Source organism: Phalacrocorax carbo, chromosome 3 (assembly GCF_963921805.1).
Source record: "Phalacrocorax carbo chromosome 3, bPhaCar2.1, whole genome shotgun sequence".
In the NCBI taxonomy this organism is placed as follows: Eukaryota; Metazoa; Chordata; class Aves; order Suliformes; family Phalacrocoracidae; genus Phalacrocorax; species Phalacrocorax carbo.
The window spans coordinates 83,749,882-83,769,278 of record NC_087515.1 but is presented as its reverse complement, the minus strand read 5'-3'; the positions used below and the strand labels follow the sequence as shown (position 1 = coordinate 83,769,278).

Genomic DNA, 19,397 nt, shown 5'->3' with positions numbered 1-19,397 from the left:
ACTTGCTTTTCAAATGATGCTTTTTGAGTTCACTAGCTTGTCTGATCCAGTTCAGTTTGCTTCCCTTTTAGATTCTTCCTTAGGCCTTTTTGGCATAGATGGCCTGTGTTCGCTTTGACACTCCGCTGTCACCTGTAACCATATCATCTGTAAGGACTTACAGCTACCTCCCTTTTAATGAGATGCCTCATTTTTATGCATTTTTCTCCTTCGAAATGAAGCACAGTAAAGGTGTTTTTTCCTGTCTGGTTGGTAGCAAAGCTGTTAAATTCACATTATGTTCTGTTTCCTGTTGTTCCAATTTACATCTTTTTGTATCCGTCGTCACTGAATCCAGTTCCTTTGACTGCACTTTATTGCCTTTCACTGTTTACACTGGAATCAGAGCTGGTAAAACTATCCTCACCTCCTCAGTAGAGAAATGACTTAAGATACTTCTTGATGGTAAACAGAAGTGCCTGATACTTTAGCTCTGAGGTTTAGGTCACATAGGTAATTTAGGTGTCAAGTGAAGTCTGCAAAGGCTCTTGAGCATCAAGAAAACTTTTAATCACTCCAGCCAGAATTCTTCATTAATAGTGTGAAATCCCTAATTTCAAAACACTAAGCTTTCTTAGCAGATTTTGTGGTATATGTAAGACGACTGATGTTTACCCTAAAGAACAGCTCCTTGTTAAAAACTCCACACAGTGGTCAAGTTGCATTGATTTATTTCTACTCCCCAAGTCCACGTTACAAATAGCACATTTTAGACTTCAGGAAACAAAGGCAAATAGCCAAATCCCACTTCATCAATCAAGTGCCTATAAAAGGTATGGATCAAATGACAACAAAAGTAGCATAGACCAAAATGTATATATTTTCTATCTTGCCAAAGTGGTTTGGTCTTGTTTACCTAATGTTTTCCAAAAATAATGTGAACAGAAATAAATGCTAGTAGCCTAATAGGCTACATACAAACACACTTCAATTATATTTCACTGAATGACCAGCCGATGACAAAGATGGGCACTTGTAAAAATGGGGGATGTTTTCATGGGCTGTTTTTTTTTTTGAACCAAGACGCATCACAGCGCAAGGGTTTCCAAGAATTTCTCTCCAATATTTCTGACCAGTGTAATGTGTTGCTTCAGAAAGAAAAAAAGCACTTTATTTTATCATTCCATTTTTATGCTTGGGCAAGTCAGCATTATCTTTCAAAATGAAGCTGTACAGAGTTATCTAAAAATCAAGAAATTTGATTTAGGCCAATTCCTGACTTCAGTGGGATATCTGCCTGAGTAAGGAACACAGGATATGGCCTTCTGTTTGAAGGAATCTCATTTTCTCCAGCACATAGTTAACCAAGGAATCCCTTTTCAGTTATTCTAAAGAGTTGCTCCTAACATCACAATTAAAATTAGCCAGTATGAAGGTCACTGAAAGCTTGATCCTCTTAAATAAACTCCTTAATGAACCACACAAATTCACACCAACAGTGAAGGCAGAATAACAGTGTATCTTTTGTACAAAAAAAAAACCACCATAAAAATAGTGATCATATCCAATTTTTACTTGATTGTGAAATACTCCGATTGTACTAAACAGTAAGTTTACTTGAAAAAAGTTGCGCTTTTTGACTTCCTAACACTTGAAATGTTTAAGAAAACTGCAGAATCACTATACATATTGCACTCCTCTGGTAAGCTGGGCTACTACGCTTCATGGCAAAAACATCCAAGTACATCTACTGAGTAAAACTGCTTTTTTCTAATCCAATAAAGGAACTAATTTCTTTCCTGCAGCTTTCATTAAAAACTGTAACAATATTCTTTGCAGGCTCTTCTAGGCTTTGTTTCTGAAGGACTGCCATGTTACTTGTTACAAAATCTGTATTTATTTTTTTAAAAATGAACAAAACTCAAGGTAATGAACAGATTTAACATACAGAGCACTATCTTCCTTCAGTCACAAAATGAAGACAACACAAGCCATTAATAGTTACGCTTAGGCTTCAGGTTACCGTCGCTTTAAAAATAGTTCACTTCAATGGCAAGTTACAATTTTCTCAAAGCAAACAAAACCAACAACAATTTGTTTCAAGTGGATAGTGTTAATCTTTTGAGGCTTGGTTTAACCTTTGATTCCTTACAGTGAAAAATCTTAGTACATTTGCTCCAGCGTCAGAGAAAATGATGCAGTTTTAGAGAAAAAGCTTTCAAAATGCTTGACACAAACAAGCTATTTATTCTTAGAGTTCTTTGTCAAAGATGTTACTAAAACCTTCTGTCCACTTCATGAACACAGGAAAGATCCGAGGATGTCTTGAGTCAAAGTGGTCCATAAAGAAATTCTTTGGAATGTCTTAAGATTGGCTATAACTAGAGTTCTGGCTACCATTTGGACCCTGTTCTCCTTCACTGCTTGGAAGAGAAAAAAAAAAACAAAAAATCACATGTCTTCAAAAAGAAGCATCATATTACACTGTCTTTTTTAATTAAAAAAAATAGAGTATTCTGAAAGCAGTAAAAACCTTTTGAAGGAAAACACTTCAACATATGCACGAACAGGTTAAGATATTCTGCTCATTTTCACAGAAAATGCAAAGGTTATTCTCGGCATGCATAAATAACTTCAGTGTATTTATTTGAATAATTATTTCAATATATCCCCATGCAGCTGCCTGCTGAATCTACTTCTGAAGTCAACGTCTTGAAGTTCACATTACATAAGCACGGGCACAGGAATTTGCCTGTCCAGATTCCGAACAGTGATATTTATTCACGGTAATCAAATACAACATCAAGCAGGCCCAGTTCCAACGAATGTGGCCCAGCCACAGAGCCTCCCACCGCGGTTCCTTACATTTACTAAGCTGTACTGATCCCGTTCAAATCACATTAACGCTGTCCATAAAACAACAAATGTTCTGCTTCTCACTAGCTCCTTAACAGTCAGACTGGCTGTTTGTAATAGAAAGATCTGCACCGTAAAACATCAGCTATACCTCAAATTAAACATTTACTCATTCTTAAGACAGTAGTCCAGTTTTTCCATATGAAAGGTGAATTAAGGAAGTACAGTACCTGTTTGGAGGCGGTTTTGGTTTAGGCATTTTACTAAGAATAGTAGCCATCTCTTTCCTCTCATCAAAGTTCTTCCACTGCTCGTACAGCTTCAGAATAACCCTGATTATTTCTAAAATCTGATTAGAAAGAAAAGAGATCCTAAGGTCAGACACAATAGTGATTTTATCTTTGTCACAGTCAGTTTGAGTGTGTAATTAATTAAACATGCCCCAAACTGAAATTAAGCAGCACAGTTTTCATACTATAAACAGAGCTGTCTCACATTTAATCAGGTCTGGCCATCAACCATTTCTATAATTAGGGTTTTTTATTTAATTGTGAATGGAAGCTTGAACAGAATACTTTCCCTCCCATTCAACTGTATATACCACTCCCCTGCAAGCTAAATAGCTTTTTATTAATTTATTTGCAACTACTGCCACAGCTTATAACTATGCTACTGGGAAAATATGGACACCCGGCAGCACGATTGCAGCTAGATGACCATGGATAACCAATACAGCAACTGATGATTATCAATGTTCTATGCACTTCAGAGGCACAGTGTAGGATCAAAAAAAAGCCCAAAACTACAAAACATTGGTCTGAATTCTTTCCTTCCAAAAAATAAAGAGCCAAGGAGTGACTAAATACTTCTTATTCTTACTATATTCTTGTATATTTTTATTGTATTCTTATATACATATAATAAGAATTGTAGAACTTTCATGTTCCACATCTTGAAGCATAAGCATTCTCTACCAGTTTGGAAATTTTCTATCTGCTGTACCACAACTACCTTAATTTCCTATTAAATTTCTAGTGCAATATTCGATATAAAAGGTGGATAATGCTTGCTTCATAATTTGTTTCATCATCCTCTAAATTAATAAAGTAGATTTCTTTCTTCTTTTTAATACATTAACTTTGATTAAGTGCTAGAATGATACAGATCCTTGAAACAAAAGGCATAGTTGGCTAAGAGCTCCATGGTGTTAATGTAAAAAAATCAAGCTTAAATTTTATCACTGGCATGAGAACCAAGACACAAACATTCAAACATGTTCAGTAGCATTCAGTAACGTTATCTGTCAAATATAGGTTAGCTCTCCTCTGCTGCCAATTTACTACCACCCTGCTTTTACATTCATGATAGCATAATTCACAGAGCTCAATGCTGCACAGCATTCACACTGCGCTTAAACATGAATCCTGGAATACAAATACAATGTGGGAAAAAGGGCAATACCAAGGGCACAGCGAGCAATGTCTCATCTCATCCACAATATGCTATTTAATTCCAGACACTCAGTTTCTAAAAAGATAGACTGAAAAATATGTGCAGTGGAACAGTGTGATAAGGAGTGTAAGTACTGATTTGGCTTGCTTGCTGGATCTAAACAAAGGTTAAAGAAGGTTAAAAAAGTAAAAGGAACTCGTGAAGGTGAAGAACATTATTGGTATGATAACAACTGCAGCTTGGAACCTGATAAGTGTATGAAGAGGATTATTTGACACAGAATTTGCAATAGCAGGGAACTCAACTGAATGATCTTGGCGTCCCCATGTTTAACAGTGACTGAAGTCATGGTCCTGGTCATCCTGAAAGTGTCAAGAATGTTTTAGACTCTGCTTTACTACGTACATTCATAGGGAGAAAATGAGAACAGTATGTAGGCACGACGCTGAAAGGCAAATCAGAAAAATCCCATGCACTGGAATTTAAAAGTCAAACTCATGCTGGCAATCTTGAAGGATGGAAAACACTGGGAATTCTTTTTCTGGCAAAAAATACAACAGATACTGGTTTTATATTTCCATCTGAAAAATGGCAATACCAGCAACACTTTATGCAATGGTTCTGTCTTGACTTTCAGAGCAGAGTGATAATAAAATGACCTGAAATTGTTTCCCTCCCCGAGAGATCTACCTAATTTCAACAGCGCCTAACATATGATTACTGAATGAAGTACAAACCAGTACCATAGACACATAAGAGAGTAGGTTTATAACCATAACTACCATTTCTGGTCAGTCCGTAACAGACGGAGGAAATGAAAAACAGAGTACCTTTTCCATGTCAACAGATAGCTCAGCAAACCATTGCCTTGCATCCTTCTGCTGGACAACACAGGCCACGTGTAGGCAAGCTGCAAAGATCAGGTGACATGGATATTGAACAGAGATCCACCATTCATACAGATAGAAACATTCTATTTTTTATAACCACTATACAGTTCAATAGAGAAAACTCAGGATTATTATCTGATTTTTCTTCAAGACTTTTTAAGTTGCAAGGCTTCAGTTTGCATTTTGTACAGTACTGACAGTGAAGCACCTTATGAGGGCACTCTAAGGAGTGCCTTTTGATGGGACAGTGCACAGAATACATCCATTTAAACATGACAAGAGACATTACTTGTGTTGCTTACCTAGAGCTATCATGAAAGGAGGGTACAGCAGACAAAGATCAGTTCTATATGTGTCATTCACTATCCTCCTGTGCAAAAAAGAACTTATAAGTATCGTTCTATTCACCTTTAGACTATATGACTTCAAAAACTGCTGTCAGTTTATACTTTGTCAGCTTCCCACAAGGTAGAAGCAGTGAGGCTGCAGGGCAAAACAGCAAGGGAAGAGAACTCTTGCCTTGTAAACATCTCAAAGCCTTTCATTTTTTTCCTTGTAGTCACAGCATAAGTTTATCTGGAAGCACTATTATAATACCATAAATGTCTTTCTGCACAGGATGTTGACATATACCATAAAATAATTATCCCTGTTTCACAAGTAAGTAAGGGCACGCATAAAAGTAGTAATTTTACTGTCTTTCTGTATTTAAGAACCAGTTCAAGAATAAGAGTTCTGCTAACACAGCTAAAAACACCTATATACTGCTCCTACCTCCTGTGACAAAATACAACACAAGGCCAATGTTGACAGAAAAAGATTACCTCTACTCATAGTCACCATTCAGTAGCATAAAACACTGTGCTATTAGAGCTAGTCTAAAATAAAAATTAGACCACTGCAAAGTAAAATCATTACAGAGTTAATGACAGAACAAGCTAAGTCAGGGATGTTATACCCACACAGGTTAACTAGGACACCCTTTGTATTCAAATGTGGCTAAGCCTGCTTTTGCTTAACCACCTTTGAAGCATAACTGTTCAACACTTGTTTTCTTGCTGAAAGGAGGCACTGTTGTTACTCATTGTCTTCATTACCATGCGAGAGGTAGCAGCATGTCTTCTTGGCCCATATCTTGCACATATTGGAGCAAAGGTCTATAAGGATGATATACTATCAAACAGCAGTCCTAGGAAAAATGTCAACGGGATAAGAGTTAAGTAACAATGCAGAATGTGTTGCCAGTTCATATTAAAAACATTGGGTTTACAAGTCAATTACTGATTTGTTTTAAAACTAGCATTCTGACACCTAACCCTGCTTTAATGAGGGCAGTGCTCTCTCTAGAATACCATTACATAGCATGGTTGCCAGTCTGTCAATGTCCTTCCCCCAAGAGACAGAGAAAGCCACATCTGCAGCACACTGAAACCTCATTTGCTTACAAACCCGTAATTCCCACTTGGAAATACAGAACACTGCCAGAAAACAGTCTGTCACTAAATACCATACATGGAAAACATGCCAAAATAATTCACACTGGTTTGGAAAAGAAAGAAAGAAAGAAAGAAAGAAAAGAAAAAAATCCACTGCTCTCAAATCCCCTCTTTTCAGGCTCAGGTTGGTGTAAACAAGGAACAACGCTCTTGCTGAAAGCAGCCAACTGTATGGGTACTACAGGGAAAAGGTGCATCAAGTTACTTGTGCGGAACACCGCAGTGAGACACAGTTATTACACATACTATATATTGCATAGCGTATTGGAAAAATAAGTTAATCCCCAAAACATAACTTCTTGTAAATGCAGTTACTTGCAATACAATTCCAGTATACAAAATTCAAGAGTTACTGCCATGTACAGCAGAGGCATCAAGGAATAAATCTAAATAAGATATCTAAAATAGGGTTGAAACAACTGTAGGCACAAAAAAAACCTTTGATCTGACCTCCTCCGTGTCCCGCTCCCAAAATATATCCTTTCTCAGTTGCTGCCTAACTCCCTAGGCTCCTTCCTGGTTTCTCCTTTTCTCTGCACTTGAGCAGAACTACTCTAGTAGAACAAGCTCTGTGCCTAACCCATCCAAGACCAACCAATACGCACAAATTAGGCACCACTTTACAGAAACCAGGCACCACTTTACAGAAACCAGGCACCACTTTACCTAAGCCTCCTAAGAAGCCTGGGCTGCATCCTTTCAGCTGCCCTAGAAAACACAACAATGGGACAGCAACCCCCAGACAAAGCAGGTACAGCTCTTTTCTTTGAAAGTGCCTGGAAGAAACTGTCGTGTTGTGCTCCTTTCATCCAACAGCCTAATAGTTACAGCACCACCTCAGAAAATGGGAGGCCCTGAACTCAGTTCCTCCCTCACAGGATTAAAACCCACCTCACTTCCTAGAATATTACTTTAATTATCAGGTTAGAGACTAGGCTGAAGTGGGATACTACCCACACCTTCTCCTGAAGCTGAAGCATATATGTATAGCTCCAGATTCTTTCAGGCATGAAGAGGAGGGCATAGAAAGAATACAAGTCTCCATGCTCTTGACCGGCCATTCATCTGGGGAAATAAGGACACTGACAGCCTAGTCCCTGCATCAGGACCTACATACAGTTACCTTTCTTTTTAAAAAGAGAAGCAGTCTGGAAACAGAACTTATGCTTTATGCTTCCCAACAGTGCTTTAACCACTAGGTTGCACAGCCATGCACACTCTTCCTGTCCCCACTGCTCCTGCAATCTGCCCTCTTTCTGTTGAGAAGTCCAGCTTCAACGCAAGGAGGTGAGAGTGCCCTCAGCCTAGATGACAGCATGGTAATTACAGCATTCTGCTGAAAATGTAAATGTTAGACCTGCATGGACATCATACTAAAATCGGGGGGGGGGGGGGGGGGGGGGGGGCGAAGACAGCATAATGCATACTTCATAGCACAAAATATTCAGCAGTAAAAAGTACACTAAGGCAACAGTAAAACAAAAACAAAAAAAGGCAAACCACCAAAAAACCCCACCTACCATTAATTCTAAGAGATAGAATTCACATTCTAGTATCTGCAAAGAAGTAAAATCACAGTTAAAGGCAGCATGTTTCAGACAGCAGAAAGAATTAACTGGCATGCAGTTTAACATCATGAATGCACTGGAATTCTCAACACGTTTCCAACAGTCCTAAATGCCTTTCATCTGAAACTACAAAACCAAACAAAAATCCAACTATTATTAGCCATTGCCTTACCACCATTATAACTTAACTCCAGTCATAATAACAATGCATTTAAACATTTTGGATCAAGTTTACTATGAAAGACTACTTCATTGGCAGTACTTGTCTGATTTGTTTCAATACCTGGCAGCAGCAAATTTTTCCCAGTGTACAAACACTTAACAGCAACAGAGAAGTCCTTTTGTAGAATTAGAGCCTCTTCATCAGGCCACTAACATGCCAAATGGCCTTTTAAAGTATCTTCAAAAATTTATGAAAAATTTAATTTCATATGAAATATTCTGTCCAACTGTAGCAATTACATCAGCTCTCATCATCAGCTATCATAGAGATAGGGATTTCAAGGATAAGACTGGACTGCTTTGGCTATAGCAAAGCAATACTCCAAAATATATTTCCATTTGCCTTTATCTGTAAAACAGAAGTCCAGTTTTATTGCAAGATCTTCAGTATCTTATGTTCCGATATATCATTTGGCTTTCTAGATTGGGTGAAAATCAAACCAACAAAAAAGTAGTATTTGTCACAGTCAATCTAAAAATACTTGCAACAGTTTGACTTTCAAAATACTACGCTATAGGTCAAAATTGGTTTCAAGAAAAAGTACAAAATTTCTCAGAACTGTGACTGAGAATGACTCAAAAATCACTGGTAAATCTATATTTTAAATAATAAATGAAAATTCTTTTCCAAAAGTCATTACATTTTTACAGGCAAAAATAAAACTGCTTTCTGTAAGCCAACTGCTCCTATGCGCAAGCTTGGAAGCATCCCAGGTGCAAGGACTATTTACCTTCCCTGGAGCAACGTATTTGTAAACAAGAACATTCAAAAAAAGCTAAATCTCTTATCACCATACTGTACAAAAATTACTAGTTCAGTCACCCAGTCGCATCACTTCTCTTTATAGCAATCCTGTCAACAATTTAAGGAAAGGAGGTAATATAAGATTTATTACTTTTAAAGGTAACTTTCCCAATAATCTAGCCAAAACTAATTACAAGCAACCTGACATATGAGTATGAAAATTATTTCTTAGAAAAGACAGGATTTCCTGCTAATAATTATTCATCTTTTAACTTATTTGATCAAGTTGTATTTTGAACGGCATACTTACATGGTTCATCCTATAAGGAAACTCCTTTGGAAAGGCGTACGAAAACCTAGTTTTCACTACAGTAAAGAGAAATCAGTATGTTAGAAGTGATGTAATTACTTCTTTCCCTTTCTATTAATTAATCTGTATTCAGCCCTTCAAATCCATTTGGCAGCACAACCGCTTGCAGTACAAAAGGTTTGTATTTGACAGAAAAAGGTTCAGTTATAATATTTAAGATCCTGAAAGGGAAACAGAAAGACACTTGAAACCCAGATTTGCACAGGTACTCAGCCAGACACTTGTCTGCTGCTTTGGGCACTATTAGATCTTCTGGTTAACCACCAACTAGCTTATGGGCACCTAACTTTCCACAAGTTATCATTCATAGAGCTGTCTACCCACCGATGTCACTCCAAAGCTAGTGATCTCTTCAGGACCTCAGTTCCAACACTAAATCCAAATGGAATCTTCACATGGGGTTTTTTACATAGGCTTGATCCTTCAACATGCAAGATTTTAAATCACCTAATGAAGTCTTACAAAAGCAAGACCGAGGGCAGGGTGAGGGAGCTCAGCCAAGAGATCTTAAGTCCACAATGTAAAGATTTTGGATATGAAGAAACAGGCTCAAGTTCAAAGCAAGAAGTCAATGCTCCACACTGCAGATCAATGTCCTAGCCACTGGATTATCAGACATTCCAAGGGTGCTTCCCTCCTTGACAGAGACACCTGAACATCTGCTTAGGCATGTGATATGATTCAAGACACTTGCCTCCAAGACAATGTTCAAGTGTATCCTCAGTTTTCCAGCTCATGATGATCCCTGGCTTATGATGATCCCTAGTTATCCTCACACATTTTACAAGGAAAACAGGTGCAAATAGTGCACTGTTAAGAATTACGTTAAGTTGCAAAAGCAGAGTGATCTCATATTAGAATGCTGAGCAAAGAAAAACTTAAGTACACTTGAGGATGTGGATTTGAGATTTGTACAAGTGAAACATTTAAAAAACCTATTTTCAGTGTCCCTGTCCTCCAAAGAAGACAAGTAACATTTAACATCCTGGAAGCGGACAATATTTCTTATATTAATGACAGACAGTATATTATGAATTGATACTACTTCCAGAAAATCAGTATGCCATTCACTTTGATGAAAAGATAGTGTCAGTCCTCTGGACTAAAGACTTCAACATTTAGACCCATGGTGGACTTTGCTAGAAAATTTGCTGTAGTAAAGTAAGACGAAGCTATTGGTTGGAAGTTTTAACTATTTCAAGAAAGAAAAGAATTAATAAAACAGGTCTCTCAAGAAGCATGCAAACTGAAGAGACACATAGTAAAAAAAAAAAAAGTATGTTGAGGGGGAAGATAAGGAAACAAAACATTTTTCCCACAAAGCAAGCTACAGACACAACCATATGGAGTAGTCCTTTTAGTGAGCTGTGGAAACAGAGAGAAAAGCGTTTGAAGAGGTTGCCGGAAACCAACCTGAAATTATCTTCTTTACAAAGGAAGCATGTGTCACTAACTTCAGATTTCTACTTAACTAAAAGCAAACAAACCTTTTCAACTGACCACTATTACAGTAGTCACCCCTTTTGTTAGCTTTCTTTTACTTGCCTTCCCTCATCTTTTTTTGCCTTTTGTATGAAGACCTCCAAAAAAATTGCTGTGTGCTACTGAAGCAACTCTGGTAATAGAAGAGCAGGTAGAATAAAAGACATAAACCCTAGGAGAAAGCCTGGTGCTATTTGTCCCTACTTATTGCAGAGTACTTATCGGGGCAAGCAGGGCTTCTAGGTCTGAAGAAAGAACTGTGGGGGAAATCTTCTGTAGGATTCTGAGACTTGGGATTTTCAGAAACAGCACAGCTCAGGACTAGAAGTCCAAGTAAAATTAGCTACTGCATATTTACCAAAATCCATCTAACTTTCTCACTGATGCATCAAAACTGCCACATATCTGTGCTTTGAGAGGCTACTGATGTAAAAATAGCAACTCTTATTGCTAAATCCAGCCTGTACTGTTCTGTTGATCTGTAAATACTGGTCTTGGTCACGTTGGCACTGAAGACGTGTTTCAGTTCCTGGTGGTGGAACTGTCATACAGCCAGCCCCATGGACTGATACACTTACTGCATGTGGAGACTACAGATGCAGCCGGTCACCTGTCCCCGAAACAGCTAAGAGGCATTTTGAAAGCACTGACCTACATTTTGAAGGGCACAGCCAGGAATTGCCTACTGAGAGCAGCTGGACCTTCTGGGTCAAATTATAGCATTCAGCTAAGGAAACCATCACTAAGACCTTGAAGGATGGGATGCAAGCTACAAGAACTGGGAAATATAAGGCAAGTGGGAAAGAGAGAATTAAGTAATTACAGTGTGATTTTATTGCATTTTTTGTGAACAATATATAGGTTATAAAATGTCTTTTTTAGAAATAAATATCGTGTGCAAAGACTAATTTTATGATGGGGGAAAAAAAGGATTAAAAAGTTAGAAGGTATACAGCCTACCAAAAATTCTGAAAATGGGTACTTCTATGGAGCCATACCTTTTATAAATCAGACAAAGCCCTAAGTTTCCAATTCTACCTTTGAGTAGCTCAGAAGTCAATTTACTACTCGAGAATGTTTATAAACCTCAGTAGTTTAATTATGTTACTTTGGTTTTATTTATGCTTGATGTAAGTTCCAACCAGAATCGGAACAAAACTAATACTAAAGACCCTTTTGTTTCCATATTTAGAAACAGAAGTTATCTATTCTAAATGGCTTTAACTGGCTCCTAGCACTCAACATGCAAGGCCCACCCCAACTTGACAAAAGGTACCTTTTAAAAACGAGCAAACAACAAAAACCCATAAAGAAAATGTCTGATCTCCCTGTAGAGATACCCAACTACAGTATAATGAAAATCACTGATACTTACATACAGAAGTAGCAGCAGAAATCAACCTTGTATTTGAAACAACACCAAATTCCTGAAGAAAAAGAATGGTAAATGAGGTTGAACCACCAGAAACACCACATACTCGCAGTTATCAAATTAAAATAATGGCTTCTTACTAAACTGGGCTTCTTTATGCAGGTTTTTTTTTCCCCCCCCACCCCTTTTTCTTTCCTCCTTTTTGTTTTTTTCTTAAGGTGAACAGGGTAAACTCTTAGGTAAAGAGTTTTCCTCACTGATTAGTTACTTTGCTGTTCGAGTTCTGAGGAATAGTAAATATTTATGAAAGGTACTAAAGCCACAAAAGCTCAGCTGGCTAACACTCTACACAAAATAGACAAGAGGGCTTCAAGAAGGTATGTTCTTTTTCCTTAAGCTGCTTGGAGAGAAAACTGCCTTTAGAAACCTGTCATTAACTACCTTTTTTAATTATGCTTCCATGAAGCCTTAGCTCCTCTGCTGAGATAGTCAGCAAGCTGAAAATTTTCAGTATACAGTGCTCTTTCAGAGAAGTGTATTGCTGAATCATTACTGCTATAGATGCCCTCTAGAGTTACAGAAGCTCTAGCATAGGGAAGGCTGCACAGACTTCTAGTATTTGTTCTAAAATATATGGTATGTCTGTATATATATACACACTCTATGCCTGAACTTTCTTAAAAGCTTAATTAACAGGTTGATAAAATAATACTCTCTCCAGTACTCTGCGTCTTTCTCCTTTCCTTCTTTTCTTCCAAACACTGGGAGGTACCACAGTATTTGTACAGACAACAGTATCACATGTAGGCCCTGGTTTAGTATGACTGCTCCTACCATCCACTAGGTACTTGAGTTTCTCCTGTAAAATTCATTAGTACTGACATATCACAAATTGGCCAATTTGATTGTTTTCCATTACACAGACACTTCTCAAACAGCTGGAAAACTTGCGTTACAGAGGACTGAGAGCAGTGCCCAGCTGATGCTAACTCTTGGCCACATTCAGCGTGGACTTCTAACGGTGGAGGTGTGGAGCCTTCCCACCACTGCCCTTAATGGGTCAGTTCCTTATGATAATTTCTCAAAGACAGCATGTGAGCTACAACATACTTTTCATTCAAGTAATGAAAGCGTGGTAAACTCTGAGGATCCCTCACTATATGAAAGGGAAAAGGGTGATTAGGAAAAAATTTCAAATTATGTTTTAAAGTTTGAGTAAACAGAAATAAGGAAAAAAAAACACCACCAGAAAGGAGACATTGCGCAATTTAAGATGTAGTGTATGTAGATACGTAAACACTGTATCACAGCGAAACAGCCATTTAAGATACTCCATCTAAATTTTCAGAGACCCTTCAGGATTAGTAATCCAGAGAAAACTGTAAAAGATCAAATACTAAATGATACGTTTGAAGGCCTTCTCCATCTCCTTTTCTTAAATTGCTATAGAATCCGTACAAAAAGAGAAGGTTTCAACCCCCAAAGCATGAAGAACGACAAAAAATTTAAGTCCTAAGCTTTTTCTCCCTCTCATACATCACATAATTTTACATTAAAAAATTGTAATACTTCATACCTCTACTTTGGATGCCAAAAACACACACGTAGGAGCCATTAATACTGGATCTATACTTTTTAGGGAATATCTGAAATGTTATAACAAAATTACAATATGTTGTTTCATACACGTAGAACGATTAATCTATTAAGAGCACCACACTTCCTTTTGAAAAAGCAAAGCTTAAGTTAACTTTATTCGCATAAAAGCTTTACACTATCCAGAAAACAAAAGTGGCACTGTTTTTAAAAACAGAACTGCATTTTAAAAGGGCTACCAAAATGTGCCTAGCAAATGTTTTATTCTTGTACCATCATAGTAAACAGTCCTACCTGGCATAGAATCTCTTGAAGTAGACTGTAGCAGTGGCAATAACTTGTTGTCTTAATTTAAGATGTTCACCTAAAGCCTGGATAACTTAAAAAAAGATGAACAAAAGCTTGAGTTGAGTTTTTACAACAATTTGACACCAAACAGCAAAGGATCTCAAAACATGACTAGTGCTGGAGATTCTAAGGAGCAGCAGCACAGTCTTCTCCCTCAGTTCAGATACGTTGGTCTGGTGAGATGACGTGTGCTGTAAACCTACAGACCTGCAGGTGAAGAAGCAGCATTGCATCCTGAAGCTTGTGAACACCTTCAAAAAGGGAAAGGTAGCTTGACTTCATTGTGTACAAAGTGAGCATAACCTTTAAGAAGATCATAATATGAACCTCAGAAGGGTAAAGCTTGGGTATTCCATTTTAGAGCAAAACAAATTTAAACACTTAAAATATAAGTCTATGGCTTTTCCATGCCATGCAAAATGGATGGGTTTTTTTTCAAATAACTAGAGCTGCCAACACAAACATGGTCATTAAATTTGGCAGAGGCAGCAGGTGTTAAAAAAATGACATATTTAGTCTAGGGAGAGGGGGTGGGAGACCAGAGGATGCAGTCAGCTGCTCCATCACAGTGGTCCTCTGCCAGTTGGCCAGGAAACAACCCTGGTGGCATCTGTGCAGGTAGCTCTTGTTTGGCCTCCCAGGCAAAGGAAAGGTGCCAAAGCAAATTAGATGCATCAAGCTGGGATTAAGAGCAGGGGTTGGATATAGAGAATGACACAGTCAAACATAAGGTTGTTACTTGTTATTTTTCCCGTACTTCTTCACAGTCATTATCCTGGGCAAGGCTCAGCTGTAGTAAGACTCCCTCTTCTTTTTTTCCTCCCTCACCAGAAATGTCCAAAACAATAATTTAACATACACTTAATTCTATATTTAAAATATGTACAGCAAGATCAAGACGGCGACCACTGATGGGAAAAGCAAACAATTCTGTTATCAGTCATCACTAAAATCTTAGTCTCCAGTTAAGCACACAAGTCCATGTGGAATTCCCCACTATCCCTTGGGAATAGTCAGGGTAAACCCTACTCTCACTTTTAATGAGCATCACAGTATTTTAAAACATGCAAATGCCAAGGACACTCTTGGCTAGAAAAGGGCTGAACATAGGAGGAACAGAGAAAAACACCCTTAACAGCACTGATGATTGGCAACTTCCCCCCCAAAAAAAAGGTAACTAATTTGTCAACATGATTACCCAAAACAACATTAAGTCCCTATCCATGTCATATCACTCTTTTCCTAAAGAGAAGACTGCCAAATTGAGAGGAGCTTGCCAGCGACAGTAGGACAAGCAATACTGCCAGAAAGGAGGTTATGTCCAGTACGCGTGTCTGTACAAATATTAAAATATTTATCAGCATATCTTGGGAGGTTTGAAAAGATTTTTCCCTTTGATTTGACCATGGGGCTACAAAGCTGTCCTACTACTAGGGCATCAGAAAAATTCAAATATTCAGCTAAACAGAATTCTCCAAATATGTTTCTCACTCCCATGGGATTTCCAGGGACGGTTAGGCCATCTGCTGTCAGAGTAAAATCAAGTGTGGTTTATGGAAAAAAATGGACAAGAGCCTAGAGAGGCTTAATGAAATGGAAGCTTGTATATGCTGGGAAAAAGTCCAATACTAGTAATTAATTTTTTAAATATTTTAAAAGAAACAGATTATTTGTTCCCTTATGTTTATAAAGTAATCTGTTTCAGTGGTTTTTTTTAAACAAAAATTGTTTTAAATCTGAATATCTTGAGTAGCCTGTAAAACAAACATTACAGGTCCTGCCCTGAACCAGAAAGGGAAATCAGTTAATGCACTTTTTGATCAAAAAAACCTCTATCACAACTTGGTGATCCAAACAGAGAAATCAACATCAATTTCCTTTTTTGAACTATTTTAGAAGATGATAGTTTTCCTTCTCTGTGGTATTAATATTCTGAGTAGCTGCACTGGGCCATACAATCAGTTGGTGATCTACTGCACTTGTTTTCCAATTAGGAGGCAGCAGGAAACTGCCTCTCTCCAGGCAATTTTTTGGTTGCTTTAGGGAACAACCACCTCCCAGGCAGACACATGATGAATCTGACAAGCCATGGCCAAGACTCATATCCCTACCCACGTAACACAGGAGGTGCAAAGAGGGGAAGGCTCTACAAACCCAAAGCTGGGTCCCTGTTCAGAGGCAGGCGATCATACAACACACATCACGGTTTGAACACGGCAAGTTCTGCCTGAGCATCCACCAGTACAGAGCAGCCCCCGACTGTCCTCCCCATGAAGGTGCCTCTCTTTGCCACAGAAGGGGTGAAAGCCCAGCACTGCTCTTTCCTCCAGGGTAAGCTGTGCTCGTAGTGCACAAGACAGATGCTGACAGACACACACTGTACCTTCAGGGGAGTCAAGGAATCCCAAGGAAAAGGAGCCTGAGAACCACAAATTGAAGCCACCTTGTCTACTTTGTAAATCTTTCTTTACTCAAGAAAAATGCTGAGGTGAAACATTTAAAAAAGCATATTTCATAATTCAAATTACTACTAGTGAAAATGAGCATAGAAATACAGTTTTAGAAATATAAGCACCCTGTTTTCTCTTTTTGCATTATGCAGCTATGACACTTTGTTTTAACCTCAAGGAATTTCAGTAATCGATTGGATACATAAATCATTGCTAGCTTGATTTCCTGCTGCCGTATAAGCGATAGCACAGATGTATCCACAGCAATCAGATTTGCAGCACACGCAATCATTATAAAAATAGCTAAGCTAAGAGAGAAGCTGGGATAAGTATCTTTCACAGAGATCATTCCAGCAGTAACACAAGATCTGCCAGCAGCCTTGGAAAAGGCACTTAACTTCTCTGTCTCAAGTCTGGCCAGAGAGCTGAAAAAATAAGCATTCTGTACTTTAAAGGACTGCTGTGAAAAATACTTAAAAATCTACCTGCAAACAAATTACTACTTAGTAATATCCTTTACTTAGGAAGATTTTTTTTTAAATACTGAACTGCACAGAAAAGAGTTTAAGTGCCTGCGTAATTTGATATGCGCCAGTGCCACCACTCATGGTTAAATGCTTTGCAGGATCAAGTAAGTCTTAGGTAACTTCACAGACAAGCCCCAAACACTCTGGGAGAACAGGCTGCCTGCCAAAAGCTCTCAGAAACTTGTAGTCAATTTGAGAGCCACACGGTGCTGGGGAATCAGTCACAAGGCAAGACACAGGCTGTGGTGCAGCACTTACGTTTCAGAGAACGTAACTGAACACAAGTAACCAGTTTCAAGATTTGCTGTTTTATAGGACTGCACAGATCAGCCAAAATACTTACCACGGCCTAAGAGCCCACCAAAAGCCCAGCCTAAATACTAATGCTTGCCAACGAGCCTTTCGTTAGCAAGCTTAGCAGCTTCTGCTTGCTTCTCCTCCTCTTCTGTTTTCGGAGCAAACTTCTTGAACACAAGAAAGTGTACTATGTTTTATCCCATCACAGGTTAAAAGATTGTATACGCAGCTCATTTGCCTGTAAGTTCTAAAATTGTGTCACTACAACTAACGATGTTATCAATATTCCAGTTCTTTGTTAAAATAGGTGTAGGTAACCTCACAATGAAAACATGACATACTCTAAACAATTGAAATGTGCATTTAGATGCAGCAGATACTGTACAGATTTTGTGGCAGAAATAAAAATAGAACAGTTTTACCATTAGTAAAAAATATCTGTAGTTTCCAATATTCTTCTTCAGTCAGAAATTTCAAGTCTTTCTGGCGTTCCTTCAACAGATCTTGTTTATCCAAAATCCATTGTAAACTAAAGGGAGGGAAAATTGTTTCAGCAATTCTTTGCCAGCGTTGTATTGAGTGACTTCTGTACAGACTACAGGATGGGGCTAGCGACCTTTAACCAAACCGCGTACGATCTTCTCAAGCAAACGTTGGCCAGGGTTTGCAAAGTTAGACATCTGGAAGAAACCCACGAACGAGCAGGGACTAAGATCAGCCTTTACCTACAGCACACTAAAGCTGCTGCGGAGCATTTAGGCACCGCCTGTTACCAGGAGGGCTCTCGCTGCCCGTCCTAGGCCACGGCCACCCGCGTAAGCCCGCAGGCCCCCGCAGAAGGTGCCTTCCTACCGCGCACCCGCGGCCGCCCCACCGCCGGGGTTACACGGAGCCACCCCGGGGGCTACGGCCGCCCGGGACGGCGGCACCGCGGCCACCGCCGCCCCTCCCGGAGAGCCCCAACACTTCGGTCGCCGGGGCGAAGCGAGGCCGCCCGGCACGGCAGCGGGAGATGGGGCGGTTCCCGCCAGCGCCCCGCGGTGAGCAGGCCCCACCGCCGGGCGACGCAGCGCAGGGCCGCCGCGCTCCCCCCGGCCCCGCCGGGCCTCCCGGCACAGCCGTGCCCGCCGCCCCAGCAATGAATGGACAAAGCGCCGCGGCGGCGCCCGGGCCCGCCGCCCGCCCCCCCCCGCGGCCGCGGCACCCACTAGTGCGAGCTCTGCCAGAAGTTCCCGGCCATGGGGAGGAGAGGAGAGGAGGAGGGGAGGGAGGGGAGGCGCCCGGGCCCGCGATGCCCCGGCCCCGCCGCGCCAGCGCCTCCGCCCCCGCGCCGGCAGCAGGAAGGAGGCGGCCGCCGCCGCCGCCCCGCGCCCGTTGCCGCCGCCGCCGGCCGGCAACACGCGGCACTGGGAACCGTTCCCCCGCGCGCGGGTTCCGCCGGGCACCGCCGCGGCCCGGCTGGCGGCAGCCGCCATCGGTCCGGTGGGGCGGCACTGCTGCGGCGCCCTGGCACGGCCACCTTCCGCTCCACCGGGTTGCTCAAAGCCCCGTGCAGCCTGGCCTTGAACGCTTCCAGTGGTGGGGCATCCACAGCTTCTCTGGGAAACCTGCCCCAGTGTCTCACCGCCCCCACCGCGAGAACTTCCTTCCTTATGTCTGATCTAAACTTGCCCTCTTTCAGAGTAAAACCACTTCTGCCTAAATTCGGTACCAGTCTGCTCCCAGTGAGGTCCCCGTTGGGAGCACA

The 19,397-nt window shown here is 40.2% G+C and overlaps 1 protein-coding gene across 2 annotated transcripts; it reads right to left on the bottom strand.

Moving 5' to 3' along the window:
• Positions 1 to 693: 693 nt before the first annotated feature.
• On the bottom strand, positions 694 to 19,009 carry CCNC (cyclin C). 2 transcript variants are annotated; one of them, XM_064447561.1, is made up of 12 exons: positions 18,859 to 19,009; positions 18,073 to 18,179; positions 14,323 to 14,407; positions 14,009 to 14,078; positions 12,436 to 12,487; positions 9,519 to 9,574; positions 8,194 to 8,229; positions 6,275 to 6,366; positions 5,480 to 5,547; positions 5,118 to 5,197; positions 3,066 to 3,184; positions 694 to 2,402 (listed from the first exon to the last, which is right to left on the bottom strand). In XM_064447561.1, exons 1-12 carry the CDS (start codon positions 18,888 to 18,890, stop codon positions 2,345 to 2,347), a joined length of 855 nt encoding a protein of 284 aa, XP_064303631.1. In that variant the 5' UTR covers positions 18,891 to 19,009; the 3' UTR covers positions 694 to 2,344. The 2 variants fall into 2 exon arrangements, with proteins under 2 accessions (XP_064303631.1, XP_064303632.1); XM_064447562.1 differs by having other exon boundaries at positions 694 to 2,399; positions 18,859 to 19,008.
• Positions 19,010 to 19,397: the final 388 nt, after the last annotated feature.

Excerpts from the sequence above, each read along its gene's own strand:
- CCNC (XM_064447561.1), bottom strand. The coding sequence starts at position 18,890 with ATGGCCGGGAACTTCTGGCAGAGCTCGCACTA. Across the intron at positions 18,180-18,858 it reads TTCTGGCAGAGCTCGCACTA|TTTACAATGGATTTTGGATA; the intron begins GTGGGTGCCGCG and ends CCCTCCCTTTAG. Across the intron at positions 8,230-9,518 it reads TTCCTTATAGGATGAACCAT|ATACTAGAATGTGAATTCTA; the intron begins GTAAGTATGCCG and ends ACTTCTTTGCAG.